The sequence below is a fragment of the Schistocerca cancellata genome, chromosome 1 (genome assembly GCF_023864275.1).
Source record: "Schistocerca cancellata isolate TAMUIC-IGC-003103 chromosome 1, iqSchCanc2.1, whole genome shotgun sequence".
Classification (NCBI taxonomy): Eukaryota; Metazoa; Arthropoda; class Insecta; order Orthoptera; family Acrididae; genus Schistocerca; species Schistocerca cancellata.
The window spans coordinates 319,583,103-319,601,860 of NC_064626.1; the positions used below are offsets into that span (position 1 = coordinate 319,583,103).

The window sequence follows — 18,758 nt, forward strand, 5'->3', positions numbered from 1 at the left end:
CACCGTTAGGCCGTCTTCCGCTCACGCCCCAACATCGTGCAGCCCGCCTCCAGTGGTGTCGCGACAGGCGTGAATGGAGGGCGAATGGAGACGTGTCGTCTTCAGCGATGAGAGTCACTTCTGCCTTGGTGCCAATGATGGTCGTATGCGTGTTTGGCGCCGTGCAGGTGAGCGCCACAATCAGGACTGCATACGACCGAGGCACACAGGGCCAACACCCGGCATCATGGTGTGGGGAGCGATCTCCTACACTGGCCGTACACCACTGGTGATCGTCGAGGGGTCACTGAATAGTGCACGGTACATCCAAACCGTCATAGAACCCATCGTTCTACCATTCCTAGACCGGCAAGGGAAGTTGCTGTTCCAACAGGATAATGCACGTCCGCATGTATCCCGTGCCACCCAACATGCTCTAGAAGGTGTAAGTCAACTACCCTGGCCAGCAAGATCTCCGGATCTGTCCCCCATTGAGCATGTTTGGGACTGGATGAAGCGTCGTCTCACGCGGTCTGCACGTCCAGCACGAACGCTGGTCCAACTGAGGCGCCAGGTGGAAATGGCATGGCAAGCCATTCCACAGGACTACATCCAGCATCTCTACGGTCGTCTCCATGGGAGAATAGCAGCCTGCATTGCTGCGAAAGGTGGATATACACTGTACTAGTGCCGACATTGAGCATGCTCTGTTGCCTGTGTCTATGTGCCTGTGGTTCTGTCAGTGTGATCATGTGATGTATCTGACCCCAGGAATGTGTCAATAAAGTTTCCCCTTCCTGGGACAATGAATTCACGGTGTTCTTATTTCAATTTCCAGGAGTGTATTTCCATCATGAGTGGGGTTCCTCACTGTTGTCGTTGTGGTCTTCAGTCCTGAGACTGGTTTGATGCAGCTCTCCATGCTACTCTATCCTGTGCAAGCTTCTTCATCTCCCAGTACCTACTGCAACCTACATCCTTCTGAATCTGCTTAGTGTATTCATCTCTTGGTCTCCCCCTACGATTTTTGCCCTCCACGCTGCCCTCCAGTACTAAATTGGTGATCCCTTGATGCCTCAGAACATGTCCTACCAGCCGATCCCTTCTTCTGGTCAAGTTGTGCCACAAACTTCTCTTCTCCCCAATCCTATTCAATACTTCGTTAGTTATGTGATCTACCCATCTAATCTTCAGCATTCTTCTGTAGCACCACATTTCAAAAGCTTCTATTCTTTCTTGTCCAAACTATTTACCGTCCATGTTTCACTTCTATACATGGCTACACTCCATACAAATACTTTCAGAAATGACTTTCTGACACTTAAATCTATACTCGATGTTAACAAATTTCTCTTCTTCAGAAACGCTTTCCTTGCCATTGCCAGTCTACATTTTATATCCTCTCTACTTCGACCATCATCAGTTATTTTGCTCCCCAAATAGCAAAACTCCTTTACTACCTTAAGTGTCTCATTTCCTAATCTAATACTCTCAACATCACCCGACTTAATTCGACTACATTCCATTATCCTCGTTTTGCTTTTGTTGATGTTCATCTTATATCCTCCCTTCAAGACACCATCCATTCCGTTCAACTGCTCTTCCAAGTCCTTTGCTGTCTCTGACAGAATCCTCACTATCTGTTCTAGAAGTGTTCAGAGAAGGCATCTAGTAAAATTTCACAGGATGTCTTATCACACCCACCACTAACAAAACCGTAATTTTCCCAATTAATTGTTGGATGATTAAAGTCTCCACCGATGATTGCAGTATGATTGGGGGAACTTGTGTACAAGTGAACTGAGGTTTTCTCTGAAGTTTTCTCAGAAGTTTTCGATTACATCAGGAGATGAGTCTGATGGGATCCAGTTATTTTATGCCCACCTGTGATACTGAGTCTTGCCCAACCAATCTCACATGCATCTTCAATTTCTATCTGATTGGATTTCAGATTTTTTACTATTGCAAACAGAGACACCACCTCCATTTCCCTTTTGCCTATTCTTTGATATACACTTAAATTATCCCCAAAAAACTCAACCAGCTTTCTGTACCTTTTCCTTAGCCATGGAGATAGTTTTGTGTGCTTGTAACATGATCAAAATGCAACAACAATATTGTCAGAGATAGCATCTATTTTTTGCAGCTCTTGTTTGAGTTCCATACATACTTCAATTACTGATTAACATGCCAAATCCTATGCATGCAAATCCTATCCGAAAACACTTGAAGCAATAAGTAATTTAAGAATGTCCATCATTTCTATGTAGCTCTCTTCAGAGCTCCATCACTAAAACAAAATACCGATAAATTTTTCCTACTAACCTTGTGACGCGTACAAATTCATTTGAGTTTTGTATTGAGTTACAAGCTGCTGTTTAGCAGCCTGGGTATCTGTTTCAGACAGCAAAGTTTTTATATGTGATGGTTTTGAGTGATGATTTTTCTGATGTGGGGGAAGTCAGGACCAGGATTCATTTGTTGGGTCCAAATCCTTGGGCCAGGCTGGGATATATTTGGCTTTTTTTATGTTTGAACTTTCAGTATTATTTTCTGAGAATCCTTGTAGTTTCTGCCTGTTTCCTTTTTATATTAAATAAAAGTACTACCTCAACAGGACATGTAAATCACATTGGTTCAGTGCTGTTTTCAGTTCATGGAAAGTGCTGACAAGATTGTTGCACGAAACACATAAGTATGCTACTGGCTCTGATCCAGACTTTTACCTGTTATGTTCCACATGTTATAGACAAAATGATGTGATAATACTTAGATTTATTTTTTTCTTTGCACACAACTATTGAGTTCAGTGGTGAAACGTTTTTGTATGGTGAACTCAAACAACTGATTGGGGTAATAGAGAGTCTCTTGACTTGATGTAGATTGTGGTTTTTTATCAGAACTCTCTTTCCCAGTACCCTTTTGATTACATAAATCACTAGGCCTACAGGCAGCCACCTTTTCTTGGAAAGGATGCAAAAGTAGACCTAAATTTTTGGTGCAGTTCAGTAGAACTCATGCTGTCTCCAATCGTGAATGGATCAATGCACTTTGTGTACCCTGTTCAGCCTCTGCATTTCTCAAAGGATGCAGCAATACTATTCAACCCTCCCCCCCCCCCCCCCCAAATCTCCATCAACACCATCACGGTGTGGCAAGAGTGCAGGGAAAAATAGACCTCCTTCTGAAGTGGAAGATTGGCAGATGTTTCAGCATTTTTGTGCTGTCTGACAATTGGTGATCATCAGAGAAGTGTATGACCAGTACCAGCTTATATCGTGTGTGGATGATTGACACCTCCCATTGCTATGAAGGGTAAAGCAAGGACTGTGCTGTATCAGGACAGGATCCCACAACCTGTTGTCTAGCCCTGTTGGTTGTTGTTGTTGTTGTTGTTGTTGTTGTGGTCTTCAGTCCAGATACTGGTTTGATGCAGCTCTCCATGCTACTCTATCCTGTGCAAGCTTCTTCATCTCCCAGTACTTACTGCAACCTACATCCTTCTGAATCTGCTTAGTGTATTCATCTCTTGGTCTCCCTCTACGATTTTTACACTCCACGCTTCCCTCCACTACTAAATTGGTGGTCCCTTGATCCCTTACAATGTGTCCTATTAACTGGTCCCTTATTCTAGTCATGTTATGCCACAAATTCCTTTTGTCCCCAATTCTGTTCAGTACCTCCTCATTAGTTATGTGATCTACCCATCTAATCTTCAGCATTCTTCTGTAGCACCATATTTCGAAAGTTTCTATTTTCTTTTTGTTTAAATTATTATTGTCCATGTTTCACTTCCATACATGGCTACACTACATACAAATACTTTCAAAAAGGACTTCCTGACACTTAAATCTATACTTGATAATAACAAATTTCTCTTCTTCAGAAATGCTTTGCTTGCCGTAGCCAGTCTACAATTTATGTCCTCTCTACTTCAATCATCAGCAGTGATTTTGCTCCCCAAATAGCAAAACTCTTCTACTACACTAAGTGTGTCATTTCCTATTCTAATTCCCTCAGCATCAACTGATATAATTCGACTACATTCCATTATCCTCGTTTTACTCTTGTTGATGTTCACCTTATATCCTCCTTTCAAGACACCATCTCTTCCGTTCAACTGCTCTTCCAAGTCCTTTGCTGTTTCTGACAGAATTACAACGTCTTTGTCAAACCTCGAAGTTTGTATTTCTTCTCCTTGAACTTTAATTCTGACTCCAAATTTTTCTTTGATTTCCTTTACTGATGGTATAAGGTACATATTGAATAACATTGGGGATAGGCTACAGTCCTGTCTCATTCCATTCTCAACCACTGCTTCCCTTTCATACCCTTCCACTCTTTATAACTACCATCTGGTTTATGTACAAATTGTAAATAGCCTTTTGCTCTCTGTATTTTACACCTGCCACCTTCAGAATTTGAAAGAGAGTATTCCAGTCAACATTGCCAAAAGCTTTCTCTGAGTCTACAAATTCTAGAAATGTAAGTTTGCCTTTCCTTAATCTGTCTTCTAAGATAAGTTGTAGGGTCAGTATTGCCTCGTGTGTTCAACATTTCCATGGAATCCAAACTGATCGTCCCCGAGGTCGGCTTCTACCAGTTTTTCCATTCGTCTAAAGAATTCGCGTTAATATTTTGCAGCCGTGACTTATTAAACTGGTAGTTCGGTGATTTTCACACCTGTCAATACCAGCTTTCTTAGGGATTGGAATTATTATAGTCTTCTTGAAGTTTTAGGGTATTTCGCGTGCCTCCTTTCCCAAGGCTATCAATATTTCTAATGGAATGTTGTCTACTCCAGGGGCCTTGTTTTGACTTAGGTGTTACAGTGCTCTTGTCAGATTCTTCATGCAGTATCATATTTCCCATTTCACATTTGTCTACGTCCTCTTCAGTTACGTAATATTTGCCTCAAGTACATCTCCCTTGTATAAACCCTCGATTTACTCCTTCCACCTTTCTGCTTTTCCTTCTTCGCTTAGGACTGGTTTTCCATCTGAGTTCTTGATATTCATACAGATGTTTCTCTTTTCTCAAAGGTCTTTTTAATTTTCTTGTAGGCAGTTTCTATCTTACCTCTAGTGATACATGCTTCTACATCCTTACATTTGTTCTCTAGCCATACCTGCTTAGCCATTTTGCACTTCCTGTCGATCTCATTCTTGAGATGTTTGTATTCCTTTTCACCTGCTTCATTTACTGCATTTTTATATTTTCTCCTTTCATCGATTTAATTCAATCTCTCTTCTGTTACTCATGAATTTCTACTAGCCCTCGTCTTTTTTACCTGATTGATCCTCTGCTGCCTTCACTATTTCAGCTCTCAAAGCTACCCATTCTTCTTCTACTGTATTTCTTTCCCCAATTCCTGTCAATTGTTCCCTTATGCTCTTCCTGAAACTCTGTACAACCTCTGGTTCTTTCAGTTTATCCAGGTCCCATCTCCTTAAATTTCCATCTTTTTGCAGTTTCTTCAGTTTTAATCTACAGGTCATAACCAATAGATTGTGGTCAGATTCCACATTTCCCCCTGGAAATGTCTTGCAATTTAAAATCTGTTTCCTGAATCTCTCTGTCATTATATAATCAATCTGAAACCTTCCAGTGTCTCCAGGCCTCATCCACATTGACAATCTTCTTTCATGATTCTTAAACCAAGTGTTCACTATGATTAGGTTATGCTCTGTGCAGAATTCTACCAGGTGGCTTCCTCATTCGTTCCTTACTCCCAGTCCATATTCACCTACTACTTTTCCTTCTCTTGCTTTTCCTACTATCGAATTCCAGTTCCCCATGACTATTAAATTTTTGTCTCCTTTAACTATCTGAATAATTTCTTATATCACATCAATTTTTCTTCAATCTCTTAGTCATCTGCGGAGCTAGTTGGCTTGTAAACTATTACTACTGTGGCAGGTGTGTACTTAGTGTCTATCTTGGCTACAATAATGTGTTCACTATGCTGTTCATAGCAGCTTATCCACATTCCTATTTGTTTTATTCATTTTTAAACCAACTCCTACATTACCCCTATTTGATTTTTTATTTATAAGCCCTACTGTCAACATTTTTGCAATGGATTCATCTTTCAAGATGATAGTGAACAAGATAAATTGTGCCCATATCATAACCATTTTCCTCTACGATGTAGGAACCACTCAAATGGAATTACTTGGGCTAACTGTGGACATGAAACCAATTAAGCTCTTTTTGGACCAATTGAGATTTGCGATATATTGTCCCAGGAATGCAAGTTTGAACAGTAATTTCTTGACCACTTTGTAGACAGCCTGTTGCAAAGTATGGAGTATTAAATGGTATCAAGTAACAAATTTTGATGTCGCATATGTGCGAAGATGTGCAGTTTCTAACAGTCTACCTTTAATTTTGTTACTGCTTTGTTTTTATTGCAGGGTGAAGATATTTATTTATTTATTTTGTTTCATAAGACATATTCTTTCATTCCTTCTACCTCTTAAATCTATGTCTACACGTTAACGGGTATGCAAGTGGTGGGTAACTTTCCTGAGCAGTTTATATTATGGTAGCAGTGCCACATGTTGAAGTGATCAGTGAGCACTGGCACCCCATATATATCAAAATTTTATTTCTTCTTTTTGCAGGCATGGGACATTCGACTAAACCAGCAAGTTCTCATGTGCAGGATTCTCCACAACAGTCTCAAACTAGTCAACCAAGTGTTAAAGACATATTTGACACTGTGCCTACTCCATATGTTGGGTGGAAGCAGTATCTTCCACAGGAAGGTAATGCTATAATACAATTATCAGTTATTCTTTATTGCCTAAATAGTAATGTGATAATTTAAATTGTAAATTTCAGCTCTTGATGGGAATCAAGCTTACTGGTTGTTTTAGAACTAAAGACTCCTGGTAACTGCATGTCAGGCAACAGTGCTTATTGTAAGGAAGCCTCTATTCTTATGACATACAGATAACTATTACTCTGTGATAAATACGAACATAGTCATGTAAATATTTTGCTGTAAACAGGAGATAGACGAAGGTGTTTAATGTAATTGAGGAAGCAACAGATTTTTTCAAAGTAGAATAATTCTTGCTAATTTATTACTATGGATGTGACTTGTGTCAACACAAATGTCTCGATAGTTTAATAGTAGTAGTAGTAGTAGTAGTAGTAGTAGCAGTAGCAGTAGCAGTAATATGCACTTATTTCAATCACTTGGAAGATGCGACTTTAAGTCGGGCAGAAATTTCTTCATTCACACCACTTGTGTCGTTCTCGAGCAGTCTTCTGCAAGTTGAACCCAATTTTTCTGTGACCCATATCCCAATGATCTGATGGCCTCCCTCTCTCCTGGCTCCACTTGAAGACTGCTTTCGTCCCCTTCCATCATCTCTTCCTGCAGCATATTCTGTGCATTTTCATTTCCATACCTTGTATGACATTACGGACTTTGTGAGCTCTTCACTTTATGCCAAGATTGATCTTCCCATGCCTCTCCATGTTGTGACTCACCGATCATTCAAAGCGCTGCCACACAATTACACGCGTCCTCTACGTGCGGCGCTGTCTGCCAGCCATGCAGCAGCTGAACCACCTAAGCGGCCAGCCGAGCAGCGGCCGCTAGACTGGGACTCAGTGCTCATTCGATTGCTAACGTTTACACACATCTTGCTTGTCAACTTACTCTGTGACTTATATGTGTTGTGTCGTTCTGAAATATATGTGTTAAACTTGACGTTATAACAATTGGCGACGAGGATGGAATCCTGCATCTTTATTTATTTATTTATTTTATTTATTTATTTATTTATTTCTTGTTCCGTAGATCCAGTTAGTGAGTCAATCACAAGGATATGGAACGTGTCAAATTGTACAGGTTTCAATTTAAACTTACAATAAATACAAGGGCAATTCAATGGCAAATTGTACATAGTTTAAGTATGACATACTATAAATACAGTAACAGATACAATGTCAGCTAGATATAATTACCATTTGACAGAAAAAGGAGTTTCAAATAAAGGTTAAAGATAAGAGCACAAAGTTAAATCAGATATTAGGCCTACAAGAGTAAATACATGTACAGCCAATCTGTTGTTACAAAAAGTGCGCTAATGCCCAAATGCACAATAAAATCAATTGAACTACTTCTAGACACAATAAGTTTAGTGATGGTATACATTTTCTTTCAGGTATTCATCCACAGTATAATAAGATTTCTCTGTCAGGTAATCTTTGAGAACTTGTTTAAATTTTGGCAGTTCTGTATGAACACATTTGATATAGTGGTAGAGCATTGAACAGCTTAATGCTGGAGTAGTAAACTCCTTTTTGTACCAGAGTGAGACGTTTCATTTCTAAATGTAGATTGTTTTTGTTTTTCGTGTTATAACCATGGAATTTACTGTTGTCTTGGTAGATGGAATAATTTTTGCACACAAAGGTGAGCAAGGAAAAAATATACTGTGAGGCAGTTGTTAGGATACCTATCTTCCGAAACAAGTGCCTGCAAGAGTGTCTTTGATGGACCCCACACATTATTCTGATTGCTTTTTTTTTGGATGGTGAAAACTTTTTTTGCAAGTGGTTGGTTCCCCCAGAATATGATAGCATATGACATCAATGAGTGGAAGTAGCCAAAGTAGGCAACCTTAATAGTGTCAACTTCAGCCACTGAAGAAATTACCCATAATGCAAATGTTGCCGAGCTAAGTTTTTTACATAGATGAAGAATGTGAACTGACCAATTACATTCACTGTCTATGTAAGCACCCAGGAATTTTGTGTCTTCAACTTTCTGTATTGGTTGATCTCTACATTTTATGTTAATTTCATCGGGATTACTTTGTGATGTATGGAACCTCATATAATGAGTTTTATCTGCATTGAGCGAGAGACCATTTGAGGAGAACCAATTTAAGATGTCATTAAAAACAGTATTTGTAGTTTTTTCAAGATCATGATCAGTCAAATCGTCAATTAGAATTGTGGTATCATCGGCAAACAGGGTAAATTTGCTGTTTGTCTCAGAACAAAGAGGAAGATCATTAATAAAGATGAGGAAAAGCAGTGGGCCCAAAACGGAGCCTTGAGGCACACCACACGTGCCCTTCAGCTGGCGAATCCGACTCCAGATGAAGTTCTCTCCATTGCGCAGTCTTCTGAAATTTCTCGCGCCGCTGGGGCGCAAATAGAGGCGTGGGGTGATGTCGTGGAAATACAACCTCTGTGCACTGTTGACAACGCGTGCGGCGCGTCCCCGCCGCCCGACGTGGCCGCAGTGCGCTCCCACGCACAGCCTCGGTCTAGCCGTAAACAACCCGCTAAGAAACTGCAGCAAAACCCCCGGCAACTTCCTTCATGTCCGCAGTGTTTTACGAAACATTCACGCGAGGATTGTCCCCAACGTTGGGCTGTGTGTCACAATTGCAAAAAGAAAGGTCATGTATCTTCCGTTTGCAAATCCGACCGCATACATGATGTTCATGAACATGACGCTGATTCTGATTCTGTGTTGTCTGTCAATTGCACTTCTTCCCTTTCAGGGAAGTTATTCCTCACTGTCCAGATCCTTGGACGAGATGTTCGCATGCAAATGAATACCGGTTCTGCTGCCACTATAATTAATTCTCAGACGTATCTTCAGTTGGGTTCTCCACTCCTGTCACCTGTCACTCGGCAATTACGGACGTACAATAAACAGATGATTTCTCTCTTGGGACAGTTTAATGCTGAGGTATCTTACAAATCCATCATTCGCACTGTTCCCATATTTGTGGTCGACCAGAGCAATGCAGAAAATCTTTTTGGTTTCGATTCCTTTCGCATTTTTGGGTTCTCCATAGATGACTCTGTCAATATTGTCTCTGATGCTATTTCTTATGCTCAACTGGATTCCTTGTCGACGACATTTTCGTCCCTTTTTTCTCCTGGGTTAGGCCGTGCAAATGACTTTGAAGCTCATATCACGCTCAAACCCACTGCTCGGCCTAAGTTTTTTCGGGCTCGGCCCATTCCTGTGGCCCTTCGTGATCGGGTAAAACGGGAGTTGGATCGTCTCACTACCTCCGGGTCTTGCTTCCTGTCACTTCCAGTGAGTGGTCCTCTCCTGTCGTTCTCATTGCTAAGCCAAATGGTGATATTCGTCTCTGTGGCGATTTCAAAGCCACTGTAAATGCTCAATGCTTCATAGACACTTACTCTATGCCCCGTCCTGAAGAACTGTTCACTAAACTTGCTGGAGGCCAGTATTTTTCTAAAATTGACCTGTCAGAAGCTTATCATCAACTTCCTCTCGACGCTGCTTCCCGGCAGTTTCTGGTCCTTAACACGCCTTTCGGCCTCTATCAATACCAACGCTTGCCATTCGGGGTTGCTAGTGCCACTGCTCTCTTTCAGCGATTCTTGGAACAATTATTGCTCCCTGTTCCTGGGTGTATCAATTACATGGACAACATTGTTGTCACTGGCTCCACCACTGAAGAACATCTTCAAAATCTCCGCACACTTTTTCATGTCTTAAGTGTAATCTTCAGAAATCAATTTTTTCAGGCATCTATCACGTACTTGGGGTTTCAACTCTCTCGGGATGGTATTCGTCCGCTTCAGCAAATGTCGCTGCGATCGATGCCCTTCCTTGCCCCACATCTGTTAAGGAACTGCAGGCCTTCTTGGGGAAAACAGCATACTATCACACGTTTTTACCATCTGCGGCTTCGGTGGCTCAGCCGTTGCATCGCCTGTTGCATAAAAACGTGCCTTTTCTCTGGTCCGCGACTATGCTGAAACAGGCCCCGTGCCTGGCTACATATCGACCTGGCCAACATCTTGTTCTTGCCACGGACGCCTCTCCATACGGGGTCGGTGCAGTCCTTGCGCACCGTTTTTCTGACGGTTCGGAACAACCCATTGTTTATGCCTCCAAAACGCTCACGGATGCCCAACAAAAGTATTCTCAAATTGAGAAAGAAGCTTTGGCAATTATTTATGCTCTTCATAAGTTTGGTGTTTTTCTCTATGGCTCAAAATTTCATCTTGTTACGGATCACAAACCACTTGTTTCCTTGTTTCATCCATCAACGTCACTTCCCGACAAGGCTGCTCACCGCATCCAGCGTTGGGCTCTTTACTTGTCTCGTTTCAATTATGAGATTCATTTCTGGCCAACAGCTCAACATGCGAATGCTGATGCTCTGTCTCGCCTTCCCGTGGGTCCTGATCAGGCATTAGATAGGGACGAACTTTTGTGTTTCCACCTGGATGTTGCCGAGCAGCGGGTTGCGGACGGGTTCCCCATCACTGGGGACAGGCTGGCGGCTGCTACGGGTTCTGACCCTACCCTCTCCCAGGTTTTACGCTGTATTCAGAAGGGTTGGCCAGATCGCCCGTCCGCTAAGACTTCTGACCGTTGCGGAACTACTACGCTTTGCGCTACCGCCTCACGGCTAGGGATGGTGTTATCCTCCTCTCCACTGACAATGCTTCGCCGCGTGTTGTGGTACCTGCATCTTGGGGTGCTTTGGTCTTGCGCCTCCTTCACCAAGGGCACTGGGGTGTGTCTCGCACAGAATCTCTGGTGCGCCGTCATGTGTACTGGTCTGAAATAGCACACGTGGTCCCTGCCTGCAGCCCTTGTGCATCACAGGCCGCTGCCCCGAAGTCATCTTTGTCACCGTGGCCTTCGCCTGAGAAGCCCTGGGAGCGTATTCATGCTGACTTTGCGGGACCCTTTTTAGGTACTTATTGGCTCCTCGTAATTGACACCTACTTTCCTTTCCTTTCATTGTCCGTTGCACGTCACCTACCACCGCGGCAACCACCAGTGCTCTCGCCTGCATTTTTTCTTTGGAAGGCCTCCCCTCTACTCTTGTTACTGATAATGGTCCGCAATTTGCCTCTTCCGAATTTGCGGATTTTTGTGCTCGTCACGGCGTTATGCATGTCACCGCCCCGCCGTTCCATCCACAATCCAATGGTGAGGCTGAACGACTGGTCCGCACATTTAAGGATCAGATGCAGAAACTTCTGACTTCTTCTGCTGCTGATGATGCGCTTCTCCAGTTTCTAGCGTCTTACCGTTTCACCCCCATGGGTGACCACAGCCCGGCTGAGCTCTTACATGGCCGACAGCCCCGCACGCTCCTTCATCTTCTGCGGCCTTCCACCTCACGGCCGCGGGTGCCTTCACTTGGCTGGTTCACCACCGACGACCTCGTCTGGGTACGGGGATATGGCAGGTGGCCAAAATGGAGCCTGGGCCGCATCTTAAGACACCGTGACAGACACCTGTATGAATTCCAGACGGACACGGGTGTTGCAGTGCGTCATTCGGATCAGCTTCGGCCTCGTGTGCCAGCAACGCCTGTTCTGAATGCCACTACACCACCTGACGCTCGGGATCTTGGCATCTCTCAATACTCACAACGCAGCCCTCTCACCGTCATTGCGATGCCAGCACAAGAACGGCCGCCACCAGGAGACGTGCCCATGCAGGAACCGGATGTCCATCCTCTGTCAGAGCAAATCTACTCGCCTCCTCCTCCAACGGACGCCGACACATCGCCCATGTCTCCTGTCATATCAACTGGACCTGCCGTAACGGGCAGATTGGTGCATGGGGCCCCAGCAGATTCGACCCCTACGTCTCCTGTCATCTCGACCCGTTATCATCGGGGACACTTCCGTCCGTACGGGAAGCCTCCTCCTCGAGACTTTACGGCGAGTCAAACAATGCCTATGGACGTTAGCCATCTCCAGGACACCTCCATCAAGACCAGTGCCACAATTTCAAAGGGGGGAAAAGTGTTGTGACTCGCTGATCATTCAAAGCACCGCCGCACAATTACGCGCGTCCTCTACGTGCGGCGCTGTCTGCCAGCCATGCAGCAGCTGCGCCACCTAAGCGGCCAGCCAAGCAGCGGCCGCTAGACTGGGACTCAGTGCTCATTCGATTGCTAATGTGTACACATGTCTTGCTTGTCAACTTACTCTGTGACTTATATGTGTTGTGTCGTTCTGAAATATATGTGTTAAACTTGACGTTATAACACTCCATGTATTTATCAATTTACCTTTTGCAATTTCCTTAGTGTCCACATTATACAGGTATAAGTTAAAATGGGAAGAACACACTGGCCAAAAGCATCTTTTCAAGTCTACTGGCATATTTGTTCTAAGTTTCCTCCAAATGCCTACCATCCTTGTTTTGGGAAGTAAAATATTTTGGGCTTTATATTACCTCTGTCATTCAGGAGCTGACCTAGGTAAATACATATCCTTCAACTCTCTAGAGCCTTTGTGCCAGACATCATGTTTTCATTCCCTGCTGAATTAGTGAAACTTGTTTTCAAGATGTTTACCTTAAGCCCAATCATGTCACATTTTTCTTCAAGGCTAGAAACCAGAGTTTGCAGTTCCTCTTGTTTTTAGGTAGGAGCAGAGCACCATTTATGCAGCATAGATCTTCCCCAGAATTCTGAACTCTCTCTCTTTCCAGTTGATCTTGGATGCTGCCATTTCCAGCACGGCCATAAATAATTTTGGCGATACTAGGTTTACTTGCTTTATTTCTCTTCTGATGAAAAATATGTTGACGGACTACCTAACAAAGATGAATGTTGTTGATATGTTGTAGATGTCATGGATAATCTTGATAGGGGGTTTGTTCTGCCCCTGTTAACATACAATTTATAACTGTTGAATGGCTGATTGAATCAATAGCTCGTCAAAGTTGATGAAGGCTAAACAAAGTGCCATTTTGTGTTCATTTATTTTGTTGGTAACTTTGTTCAAAGAGTTAATGTTGGTTTATTGTGCTTAATCCTCATCAGAATCCTACTTGTTCTTCTCAAAGACGTCTGTGATACACATAGACATTATCTTCATGAGAATCTTGTTGGTGAGAGTTAGTAAGAAAATGCTGTCCTCCTTGTAGGTTAAGATTGTTTTAGCTTTTTTCGAATATGGTGGTATGTAGCTTTTCTATAGACATGTTGTGAAGCTGCTTACTAAGTGAACTGCTGGTTTGTCTCCATTAACTTACCCTCCTGCTTTGCATTTTGCTGTCTGCTTGGAGGTGGTCCTTTTGTTGGAAGAACTGTTGGTATGTGAGGATCATCTGCTGTTGCTGGTGGTTTCTCTGCATCTGTCAATCTTTTGTCTAAGTTGTGGTGTAAGTTGTAGATGTACTGGAGGAGTTCTTCCTTTTCTGTTGTGTGCGTTTTCTCATCCTTTTCTGTTATTTGTTTCCTACCTATCATGATGACCTGTAGTAGAAGTGAGGTAAAAATGTGCAAATTTTAAACTTTTGAAACCGTAAGAATGGAAAATGACATGCTGAAGCTATACAGTGTAAAGCACAGCTGCAACTGCAACAGGAAGTGAGCTACACTTTCACTTACATGGAGAAATAAATGGATGTAATGAAAATAGGACACAATCTATTATTGATAGGATGTTGCAATCAAGAACACACTGCCGGTTTGGGCAAATGGCTCCCGCTGTCCAACAGTTAGTTCTCCCTAGTTGGTTTTTGAAGCACCTTTTTTTCAAAATAGCCAGTGACACACGAAATAGGCCATTTCAGCTCCATAAGGAGAGTCAATTGGACAGAGGTCAGGAGCAGCCCAAAGAGATCCAGCAGGTAGCAGATGCTAGCCCAGCCAGCATCACCCAAGAAGGGGGATCAGACTTCTGCCAATACTGATAATTATTCCATTACTTAGTTCCATACTCATCTTTAGCAAAATATCTATCTTATTAGGGCAATATGGTGTAATTTTCAGATAAAAGTGTGAGTTTCGTTATAATTCTGATACTTTGTTTTTTTGATACTTCTTTGTGTGATATTGTTGCGTGACTAACCATAATCTGGAGAAATTTTCACACTATTATCTCTCATAAAATAATAAATAAAAAATAGAAAGATGTCTGCATATTAGCCCATGGAATTGGTAAACCACAGACATTCTCATTTTAATTTTCCGACAACTGCTTCCTGGGTGATTTAAGGGACTGTTGTGAGTACAGACTGGGGTACTTGAAAGACAAAATGTATATTGTCAGAACACTATATTGGAGTAATCATTAGCAGTTATGAGATAATGAGTATTTAAAATGGAAATAGCATTTCAGAATTGCAATTTAATGTTTCTAAATTTTAAACAGCTCATTGCAATACTTTTTTGACATTACTGTAGAGTTATTTCATGTCATAAGTGGCTTTAAGATGGGTGGTATTGACCGACTGACTGACTGTCTTTATTGGCCCAAAACCCTGCAAGGATTTTGCAACAACTTCCATTTGTTCTTTCAATGCCGATGAATGTCTGCCCTCTGGTGATAAATTTAAAAGCCTTATTTCAACTTCCTTTGCATCTTTCTTTTGTTTTAGATGGGTCTAAGCACAAATTGGCCTTGCCCAGACTGTAAATATGTTTTGGATCATCTTTTATACCAAGTCACTCCATTTTGTCTTTAAACAGACTATAAAAGCTGTAAATTATAGATGGACCATTTGTGATATTTCTTCTGTGTTTATTAGGGGCTCTGGTTTCTTCACTGTCATTTCTTAAAGTTTTAGAACCAGTCTTCTCATGGTCATTTATTGATAAAAGGAATATAAATGTTGTTTTCAGTCACATTCATTTTGTAGCATCTTACACTTTTGTTGGTCCAAATCCCCATTTGCTATACACTCCAGTGAGTTTGCTAGTTACTCATTTTCACCTTCTGGAATAACTCGGTTTCAGTTGTGTCATTGTTATTTGAAATGGGAAAATAATCAATATTTTTTTTAAATCATATTTCCTGGAAACACTTGACTCTTACACTGGGATTTTCATTCACTTCTGTAATCACACTTTGTAGCTGGTCTCTGAATGGGATTAACCTTTCTTGATGTATGTGTGTGGCATTTTTTGAAACAACTATCATTTTTTGCTTCATGTAAATAATAAATGTTGTTTTGTTCTTGAAGAGTTTTTGATGTGGGCTGATAACTCTGCAAACAATTGAGCTAATGATGATGCACTGATACAATGGAAAATTAAATTAGAAGATGATGAACCAAGAAGTTTAATACTAATTTGCCACATTTTCTAAACCAATGCTATTGTAAATGTAATAGGAAAATAATTTGAGTCAAAATACATATAACTGTACAGTTACATGTTTTTGGGGGTGTCCAGATACTTTTGTTCACATAATGTATACTACATCTTAAAGCATCTGGAAGACGTTACAGCAAATATGTAAGCGTTCATGTGATCAAAAAGTAGAAAATCGAACTTCTTATAAGAAAATTACATGTCACATTCAAACGAAAATTAATTTTCTGGTGTCATGTGGTATATCTGATGTCAAAACAAATTATTTCCATGCTTGTTCCTAACATTAACAACTGATCGTGCTATTCTATACAATTTTGTTTCATAAAACAATTTGCCTCCTGTTCTATGAGAAACTGTATGCTTAACATTTGCAGTCAGTAAAGAGTTTATCTACTCGTTAAAACTGAACAAAGCCCCAAGGCCCGATGGAATCCCTATCAGAATTTATATTGGGGCTGAATTAGCCCCCCCCCCCCCCCCTGTTAACTGTAATCTGTCATAGATCCTGCTTACCAAAGAAACGGTGCCCTGTAATTGGAAGGAAGCATAGCCACATTCATCTACAAGAAGGGTACAGAAATGATCCACAAAACTACCATATAACATCCTTCACATAAATTTGTTGTATCTTGGAACACATTCTGAGCTCAAACATAAAGAGGTACCTCCAAGTTCTGACCTTCTCCATGCCAACCAGCACAGATTTCGAAAACATTGATCCTGTGAAAACTAGCTCACACTTTTTTCATATGAATACTGAAAGCCAAAAATAAAGGGCAGTCAGCTAGATGCAGTGTTCCTCAATTTCCGGAAAGCATGTGACTCAGTACCACACCTATGCTTATTATCAAAAGTATGATCCTATGGGGTATAAAGTGAAATTTGTGACTGGATTGAGGAGTTTTTGTTAGCGAAAGTGCAGCAAGCTATCTTGGATGGAAAGTCATTAAGAGATGTTGATGTAAATTCGGGTGTATACCAAGAAGTGTGTTGAGACCCTTGCCGTTCATGTTTGTATTTATTACTTCAAAAACAGTATTAATAGTAGTCATATATTTTAGCAGCCGATGCAATTATCTATAATGAAGGACTGTGTGAAAGAAGCCGCCTAAATATTCGTTGAGGTATTGCTAAAATATCAACGTGGTGCACACAATGATAACTTGCTTTAAATGTTCAGAAATGTAAAATTTACCCTTCAAAAAACGAAAAACTGAAGTATGCTATGAATCCAATATCAACAAGTCACAGTTGAAATCGGCAAAGTCATACAAATACCTGCTTGTAATACTTTGCAGGGACATGAAATGGAATGATCACATAGACCCAGTCATGCATAGGGCACGGCAGTTTCCAGACTTCAGTTTATTATTGGAATACTGGGGAAATGCAATCAGTTTACAAAGGCAATTGCTTAAAAATCACTCGTCAAACCCATCCTAGATTGTTGCTCAGGTGTGTGGCACTCATACCAAACAGGACTAACAGGGGATATTGAACATATACAAAGTAGGACAGCACAATGGTCACTGGTTTGTTTAGCCATTGGAAGAGTGTCACTGAGCTGTTGAAAGAACTGAACTGGCAGATGCTCGAAGAAAGGCATAAACTAGCCTGAGAAAGCCTGCTTACAAAGTTTCAAGAACCGGCTTTAAATAATGATTCTAGGAATATACTGCAATCCCCTACACGTCGTCCCGTGTGAATTGTGGGGACAATGTTAGACTAATTACAGCATGCACAGAGGTGTTTAAACAATCATTTTTTCTGCGCTCCATATGTGAAAAGAACCAGAAAAAGCCCTTACAACTGGTACAGTAGGACATACCCACTGCCACACACTTCACAGCAGTTTGCAGCACATAGATGTAAATGTAGAATTATCTCTGGATACACAAAAAGAGAAATTAGATCTTGGATACAGTTTGGCAGAGGTGTCGCTTGGTTCCCTTCCCTTTAGAAGTATTCATTTATTCCAATCTAATACTATAGTAGTCTACGAAACTATCCATTATTGAAAATGCAACATAGGTAGCTCTGCAGTTAACTGCGTTATATCAGAGAGACTGTCTGTGTTGCTAAGACAGGCTCAGCTTGACAGACGTTGTCACAGTTCAGATAATCTGTTATGTAGTTGTGCAAAACGTGCCATATTTTAAATTAAAATTTACTTTACTGTCTTGAAAACGGTAGGATGTTCTACCTGAAGTGAAATGGCGACTGTTCTGCCTTTCGTCGAATTTGCCACATATATGGAAAAACACCATTTATAACAGAATAAATGATAAATAAACTACTGTAGTTTCCGAAGTATTTTGACTTCTCTTACTGTAGTGTGCACACCTAATTTCATGTCAGATGTTATCTTATAGAAGTATCTATTTAATGAATTCTTCCCAAAAGCTTCTTTGACCAGATCTAGGATATACTTAAATTGAAAATATTTAACCTGAAAAACTCACAGAACTTGGTATTTGTTTAATAAATGATGCTTGATAAGAGTCGTAAATGAAATATTTGTCAAGCCTTATCTTAAAAATTGGACATGTTTCAACTTTTCCATTATGCAACTGTTGGAGTAGTGTCTTCATCATCATTTTCTTCCAGTAATAAGTACAATGATAATTTGCGTTCACTAATTTGAAAATGGCACATGCATTTCCACGAAAAGTTCATGAC

At 41.2% G+C, this 18,758-nt stretch overlaps 1 protein-coding gene across 2 annotated transcripts in view; it reads left to right on the forward strand.

Moving 5' to 3' along the window:
• Positions 1 to 18,758, forward strand: part of LOC126173005 (DNA helicase MCM8-like) — a 195,180-nt gene that overhangs the window by 17,274 nt on the left and 159,148 nt on the right. For both annotated transcript variants that reach the window (XM_049920923.1, XM_049920922.1), the window contains exon 2: positions 6,606 to 6,749. In XM_049920923.1, coding sequence (XP_049776880.1) covers positions 6,606 to 6,749 — 144 coding nt within the window. The remainder of the gene's footprint in view (positions 1 to 6,605; positions 6,750 to 18,758) is intronic.